Source organism: Epargyreus clarus, unplaced genomic scaffold (genome assembly GCF_041222505.1).
Source record: "Epargyreus clarus isolate Ecla_fem2 unplaced genomic scaffold, WU_Ecla_fem_2.2 ptg000017l, whole genome shotgun sequence".
Classification (NCBI taxonomy): domain Eukaryota; kingdom Metazoa; phylum Arthropoda; class Insecta; order Lepidoptera; family Hesperiidae; genus Epargyreus; species Epargyreus clarus.
Genome location: NW_027332225.1, coordinates 12,379,578 through 12,387,804, shown reverse-complemented (window position 1 = coordinate 12,387,804; position 8,227 = coordinate 12,379,578). Strand labels below are relative to the sequence as shown.

Sequence of the window (8,227 nt, the reverse complement as noted above, 5' to 3'; positions counted from 1 at the left end):
CAGGAAAGGTCCTAGAAACGACCGTCATTTGTTAAAACAATTGGTTCCGCCTTTCCTCCCGTTGAGCTGACGTTTCGAGCGGAAATGTCTTGTGCTGCTTAAGCAACTTTGTTCGATGCTACAATGTATGTTTACTCATTTTATGATATCCTGGTATTTGTTTTACATATTTTTGAATAATTCGTATTACAAATAATTTATGATTACTTTATTAAGTCTCATAAATAAACATGAGATATTGTAACAAAGACGTCATAGACTATTGATGTTCATGTATACAGGGTGAATTTTTAAAACGGGCCTTCAGGGCCAAATCCGAAACTATAAGGATTAGCGAAAAATCCTGAAAGGAGTTACGAGGCCGATTTTGATAAAAACTAAAACTGCATCATTAGTTTTTTTAAATATTTTTTTCCTTAGCCGGGAATCGAACGAGTTCATTTTGAAAAAAATGACACCTCTATATTATTCCACTATCTGAGAGTGTCGCTTATAAGGATCAAATTCTGGGAAGTAATGTTATGTGACAAATCAAAGGAAAAGGAAAATTTTGAAGAAAATACGTATTTTTCCATACATTGGCATACTAATCCTTAAGGATTATACATAACAAATGATTTATGTATAATTCTTTAGAAACAGACATAAGTCATACCATTGAAGAATTTGTTGGTTAATCAACTAATTATTCGATGTTATGACTATGACATACGGTTTAGTATGAGAAAGTAATAGTTTGGCAAATAAGTTACCGCCATTTTTAGGATTTATTTTTTAATGAAAATAAATAACTGATTAAATATTAAAATTTTTGTTGTTTACAACTTCGTTTCAACGTTAAATATGATTTTCTATATTTCTTTTTTTAGTAATCACTCGGATTTGACTCTAAAAAGTAATTCTCGCAAATTGTCAACTTTACATATGTATTAAACGAAACTCCGCCCATAGCAAGTAAATCTATTTTATTGGTCCTAAAAATAACCTTAGCTAAGTCGGACATAAAAATATAAATTATTGGGAAACAAAACGTCCATTTCGAATGATTAGAAACATTGAGCCAAAAAAAATGTTAATACACGAAATGTTTAAATTAATGAATGGCGGGAACTTAACTGCCAAATTAATATGAAAAAATATGTATTTTCTTAAAATTGAGGCTTTTCCTTTGGTTTGTCATTTATCATTACTTTCCAGATTTTGATCCTTATAAGCAACACTATCAGATAGTGGAATAATATAGAGGGTGCATTTTTTTTCAAAATGAACTCGTTCGATTCCCGGTTAGGGAAAAAGTTATTTTAAAAAAGTAATGATGCAGTTTTAATTTTTATCAAATACGGCCTCGTAACTCCTTTCAGCATTTTTCGCTAATCCTTATAGTTTCCGATTTGGCCCTGAAGGCCCGTTTTAAAAATTCACCCTGTATATTAAAATTATTATAATAATTTAGAGGATCTTGCTAAATAAACATAAATTGAATTGGTAGAGTACCATTTATGATTATAATGCAATTTTAATTGTTATTACCAAAGAAGGAATATTGTTTAAACATGTTAAGTTTCACCCAGACAAATTAATCGTACGTTTATTTAAATTAATAATTTAGTGCATCAATCTTCTTTAAATATTTTTATCCTTAGATGCCTTTAAGTATTTCCGCTGTCACCAGTATCCACTGGTAAGAATTGCTGTTGGGCCACTGATGAAAGAACCATGTCGATAGGCTTAGTGTCGTCATACAGAGACGGTGCTTCACAGAGGATCGCGAAGGTACCAACGATGGAGGCGATGATAAAGATCCAGAGGAACAGCCGATCGAGCACCATGGCGACGAAACCCCAATCTTGATCCTCCTACAGACAAAATTTTAAGAATGAGTATTCGGTACTTGAAAATAGTTTCACAATGTATTCGAAACAATGCTCATTTTCAAAAAAATTGCAGTTTTAAAACTTTCAGTTTTAACATTAGAATGAAACTTAAAGGGTAAATCTATAAATTCTGATATATATTTTTTCGATATTAGTTAACGGAGGTCTATACCATGTGTACTTAACATGTTTATTCAAATTAATGACACAAACCGCATTAAACTCATCCTGCCGTTGCATGTGATGCTGAATGAACATGACGTTGTGGATGGCCTTTTCTAAGTCGAACGGGTACTTCTTCCTCGGAGCCACGTCACTGAGAGAGTCATCCAATCCTGACATTACGGATGGCAAGCCGTTATATCCTGCTCCAAGGCTGCCTAAAGCTCCAACGAGACCGCTAAACCTTTTTAAGGAAAAAGGAATTCTATATAAAAAGTATATTCCAGCACAATCGCTTTGGTTTAATTGGTTGAACATATATGACACGACACGATTGGAACACGAAATAACGAAACAAGTAAATATTAAGAGTAAAAAAGTAAGTTACTATCATTTTGAACAAGGCCTAAAGTAGAAAAGACGGTAAGTCAGATGCAATTTTTTTGTAATTTAAAATTACGCTAATAAGGGATTAAAACCAACCAATTAATTAACACAATAGTTATTTGAAGTCTACATATATTTCATCAAGATAAAAGGATGTTTTAAGATGTTAACTCGCGTATAAAAAATGTTTATTGATTCTCTTCTCCTTATCTTAAATAATAAAAGTACTAAGAGTAAATTACCAACAAAATACTTAAAAGTTTTTGGCTGCAAAGTGTGTTTTATTACCGGTTTGTGGCCGTAGTGGAATGCAATCCGTTGCAACCACCAGGCAAATGATGATGCAAGGAATCGGGGCTGGATGCATTCGAGTTATTCTGTTCTGCAGCGGCCAAAGCATCTTTAAACTTATTCTTCTTCATACTCCTTCCAGCTATCTTCTGTGCTGCAAGATCTCTCAACAAATCCTTCGGGACCCTCATTAGAAGGAGTTTTGGAAGCTTCGTTATGAAGAACTTTCTCACCCAAGGTGCCATTTTATGTGTGCTCGGCTTTCGGTAGTGAACATTTAGTATTATGATAGTTATCACAACGGACAATCCGACCAATAACATGGTAAAGAGGAGATATTTTCCTAACAAGGGAAGGGCAAGAGATGTCGAAGGTATAATTTCAGAAATCAGCAAGAAGAACATAGTCTGAGAGAGAAGTATAGAGATGCTCAACGCAATCTTCTCGCCAGAATCAGCTGGGAGATAGAAAACTAGAACTGAGAGGTATGAAATTCCGACGCAAGGAACAATAAGGTTAACGGTGTAGAATAATGTTTTTCTCCTCAAGGTAATGTTAAAGAATATATCTGAAACAAAATAAAAATGATATATTTTCAATGCTTAAGAGTTCGCTAAGTAATTTAAAGGATATTTCTTTGTGGTTCAGTCATACTACTATACAATCAATTACTGTAGAATATTAACTTAAAAGTAACTTAGTTACAGTTTAAAAAGAAACCCTGTTTTATTTGTTTTTCATATTTCTGGTGAGTTACTTAACATCAGACTGCTAACTAATTAGTTACTTTAATGTCTAAGTATACACTTCTATCATATGCCTAAAAATCTTAGCCCTTCAACTGCGACCACACCATAAGTTATTTTCATTGTACTGCAGCAGCGTACCCATTGTCACTCTGATTAAATGGTCTTAAGGGATTGATCCTGTAACCCCATTGGCGTTAACTAGATTTAATAAAACCGTATATAGTTTTTGTATGAAAAAGGTTGAAACAGTTTCAACCTTTTTCATACAAAAACGAAAGATCAAATTTTCATATAAATTAAATTTCTCCCTCGAACGGAAATTTGGACTGCGAATAAAATAAATTACATACATTTTACATCTCACCGAATTTGTAATATTGTCATATTGAATGATTTTCGGGAATAAATTTGTGACTTTCGCTGCTTCTCAGAATTTAGAAATGAGAACAAAAGTTATTATTAAATTATCGTTACTTATGTTAATCTCAGAAAATGATTATTTAATGATTAAAACTAGAAAATTATTGTAGATATAAAAATCTTTACTGCCCAAAAATATTAGTTATCTCTCTCTCACAAGACGAATCCAACGATAAAACTCCCCTATGATTTAGATTTTTTTTGATGGCATTTATCCATCAAAAGTTTGGGTCTAGGTGTATCTTAAAACTCAATATTTAGTTAGAGTGGCATACTAAAATGTTTAGATCTTTCAAACAGTACTTTACTGCCATATAACCGTAAGAACTGAATTCTGTTAATAAAATTTTATGACGCACGGAGCGTAGAGACGCGGGCATACGAACGAAAAAGTTTGAAAGGACAGCCGAAATGGAATTACATAATGAGGTCAAAAATGTGTTTATCTCAACGCAAAATTGTCACGTTTCGTACGTACAAACAAAAGTTATGTACATGGATGAATATTTAACGTATGAGTGAATATTTCACGTATATTTTATGGGGATAGTGTAATGTAATGTAAAATTTTTTTTTGGAAAAGTCACGTCTATTTCTACTACCGATATATTCGTTTTGTGTATAAAGTTTTTATTTTTATATGAATCATGACCTCCGGTTTCTGTTGCGACCCTGCCCATTGTTTTGTTTTAAAGCTAATTAGAGTTACACAATTACAAGTATTACCTTAACAAACCGAAGAGTTTTTCATAGTTTTGTTAAAATTTATTGCCATTTGAACTATAAACGTAAAGTTTACTAAAATTAAAAAAAGTGCCTTACTAATTAATCCCAAATTATTTAGTCAGTAGAAACTTTCCGTACCCGTAGTACTTAACGTAGTGTCAATAGCCGAAAACAATAATAAAAATAATAATCAACAGCAATTTTTAAATATTTTTGGGTATCCCCTACGCATTGTTGCGTCAGGCCCTCGCGTAATCTCGACGCTGACAGCGTAAATTACGCCGCGGCGCGTCGAGCGCTTATCTATGCTAAGTTACTGCGTTCAGCCGCCGACGCGAACAGGGTAAACGGTTGTTTCGCTGACGCTTAGTGGCCCTTTTATACTGAAATATGTAAATCACATTCAAAGTACTGATCATACCCAAGAAGACAATACGGGATCATAATTTTTTGTTGTGTTGAACTGCAATGTAAACATACTTAGTTTAATGAACTGATTATTTTTATATTTATTTGACTCCAACTGCACAAAGTAGTCCGAAAACTCAAAAAGCTTATTCTCGATTACGATACATACCCCTGGGTATCATAAATAATCAAAAACAATTTTAAATCCCATTTTTCGTCCTCCGCTGCACATTCTTTCAATAGACTTTAAGCGTAATTTTTACGCTGACAGAGTAAAATATATCACGGTGCATCGGACGCTTATATATGCTAAGTTATTTCTCTTTTTATACTGTAAATACTAACTATAAACACTTTTTATTACTATTATCTTAATACCAATTGTAATACATGTACAAGCATACTTGAGGCTGGTTAATTACCGTTACAAAGTAGACAGATGTATAATATTTTTGGTGTACCTAATTAAGCAAAATATATAAAAAAAAAAATTATAATCACACTAATAAGCACATCATTGTATGCTTAGTTCCATTTGTAATCTTTGCTCTGACTACGTACATTAAACTTTACATTTCCAAATATAAAATTATTTATACTTCTAAGGTTTACACAATAAACGGCCATATATTGTGTCCTCCGCTCCCGTAATCTTTACGCAAGCGACGTAAATTACGTAATACGTCCGCTTATCTATGCTAAGTTACCGCGTAACCGAGTCGCGCAGGTGGAACGGTTGTTGCTGATATTCGAAGCGAGAGCTCAACAGGGTGCGACTTGAATACTGATAGGCCTACGCCTGATTAATGTTCGAGCTACAGGTAAAGACTTGAGTTAGGGGTAAGGAGTTTTCTGATCGTTTTCGCTTTTGTGTCGTAATTTTCAAGGAAACCGTAATAAGTTTGGCTTTATTACCGCATACTTTTGTATAATGAAATCAAATCAAATCAAATGAGCTTGACTTCACGTGATCTTGTGATATAGTCGACTTTAGATAGAACAGGACTCCTACTTGTGATAGGTCCGAGCTATTAGTGAGAATCAAATTAGATTTCTTTATATTGGTGTGTGTGGTTATATTTCTTTATATATTTTACCGTTTCGTTCAAATTAAAAAATAATACGAAACATCGTTATTTAAAATCAAAGTGTTGTTGCAGTGTTGCCATTAGATCTGAATTCTGATCCACAAATAATTTCCTTCATTGTGTACAGTGATAGTATTATAGGTACCTGGATAGGGTTCTTGACAGCAAGGATAGTATCTCTCATGTCTTTCGGCTGGAACGCCGAGGATGTCCCACTCTACGGAAGGGTAGTATTCTCGGAGGTCTATACCAACCTCAACCATATCACCCTTTTTCTGGTTGATGTGCTTTAAATCGATCTGAAATGAACTTAATAATTTTACGAGGGTGTTTAAAATAAAACAATCTTCTTATTAAAGTCCTATGTCTCGTTCAGAAATATGAAGATAACATACTTTTGATCCAGAAAAAAATACAGAAACCAGTTTCAGCAAATGTAATAGGCTGATGACGATAATGAACAGTGACTTTATCCAATATTATCCAACATCTATCCGTCTTGGGCATAATCTTCTCAGAATGAACTACTTGGCTTCGTTTACCTGGTCACCATCGTAGCTCCAAGATCCGAACTTCAAGAAGCAGGTTTGCTGGTCGAACGGGAAGTAGCGCACGTCGATCTCGCAGGACGACTTGAAGATGGCTGGCGGAGTCCAAAGCACCTTCCCCGTATGGTGGAGCACGGCCTTCGTCATTGTCGTCACCACGTATTCACCATCAGCGCTGTTGACAAATTAGAATCAAATCAAATATTTTATTTAAATAAACCTATACGCACTTCAATACGCGTGATTACTTTGGAAATAATCTACAAGATCTATTAAATAATTATAATGAATAATTATTTGAAGGTAGAACCCTTTGTTTGTAGCGGCACCACCGCCACACCTATTTCCACCTCATAACAGCAGTGTTACGCGTTGCTTTGTTCTAGTTTGAAGGGTGTGCTAAGAGAGACATACTTTTCCGATGCGTTCCAGCTTAGTCCTCAGGAGTAGCGGCGCATCTGTGGCCGACCTCAGGTAGGAATATCTAATCCTATTTGGTGATGATTACAGATGTCCGTGGGCGGCAGTACCCACTTACCATCAGGTTACATGCAGTCCATGTTCGTCTGCTACTCCTATATTTAAAAATTAAAGACTTTTTCAAGTATATCGTACATTTATGATTTTCGTCGCCCTTAGATTTAAGTTTCATCTGAGGTCGGTCACGACTGCTTTGATGCCTCTGGGATAGAATTCACTTCAAAAAGGTTTCTCTGCTCTACTTCAATTTTTAAACCTGAATAATGTAGTGCTCAACAATATCTATAACTTTATAATAACTGCCCTATGTTTGTTTGCGTAATACTCTGATATTTATGCCTGATTTGGACGAATATTAACGCAAAATTATTTTTTTACTCCAATAGTAAACATGATATATGCACCCACTCAATTAAAACTTTCTCTTCTTCAGTACATTTAGCAAGAAGTTTAAAGAACAATGCTACAAAGAATAATGGTACAAAGTCCGTCTGGTGCAAAAGGTCTATTATTATCCTCACCTACTGAATAGGGACGGGCGTCCATTCGTCCGCAATCTAATTAATTAATCTGAGTAAAAGGACAACCTCTATGTATAACCCATACTAAAGTGGCACGTAATTAAGTTGTACTTCAGAATTATCCGTGTTAGTAATTGTTTCAGAAATTGTTTTTATAAGCTATTTTGTGTAACTACTAGTACTTTTTATATATTATACATACGTTCCTCTATTGATGAAGATCATGCCGGTTTAATGCGTAAAGGTTTCGGGATATGACCCCCATTTAAGAAGATATATACAAATACCCACTTTAATAACGATAAATGGGTTAATTTAGATTTTAAAAATAACAAAGCCTCTTGAATAATGTATTAAACTACACAAAATGTACAATTTACGCAAACATAACGGTTTTGAAACAAACTTATTTTTTTTGTTATTTAGAAGAATATCTAAAATATAATAATAAAATGTTATTAAGTAATGTTAATATAATTTGACGTCACATAAAAGCTGATTGGTTTAATTCTCTGTATAGTCTGACATATTTACTAAAGTATCTAGAACATCAATTAATATAATTAATACTGT

At 33.8% G+C, this 8,227-nt stretch overlaps 1 protein-coding gene across 1 annotated transcript in view; it reads right to left on the bottom strand.

Moving 5' to 3' along the window:
* Positions 1-1,432: 1,432 nt before the first annotated feature.
* The window catches only part of nAChRalpha2 (nicotinic acetylcholine receptor alpha2), a 29,613-nt gene continuing 22,818 nt past the window's right edge, over positions 1,433-8,227 (bottom strand). Inside the window, exons 4-8 of the mRNA XM_073081995.1 lie at positions 6,648-6,828; positions 6,251-6,404; positions 2,712-3,282; positions 2,088-2,280; positions 1,433-1,856 (exon numbers count right to left, since the gene is read on the bottom strand). Of these exons, the coding sequence (XP_072938096.1) occupies positions 1,650-1,856; positions 2,088-2,280; positions 2,712-3,282; positions 6,251-6,404; positions 6,648-6,828 (1,306 nt within the window). The 3' untranslated portion in view covers positions 1,433-1,649. The remainder of the gene's footprint in view (positions 1,857-2,087; positions 2,281-2,711; positions 3,283-6,250; positions 6,405-6,647; positions 6,829-8,227) is intronic.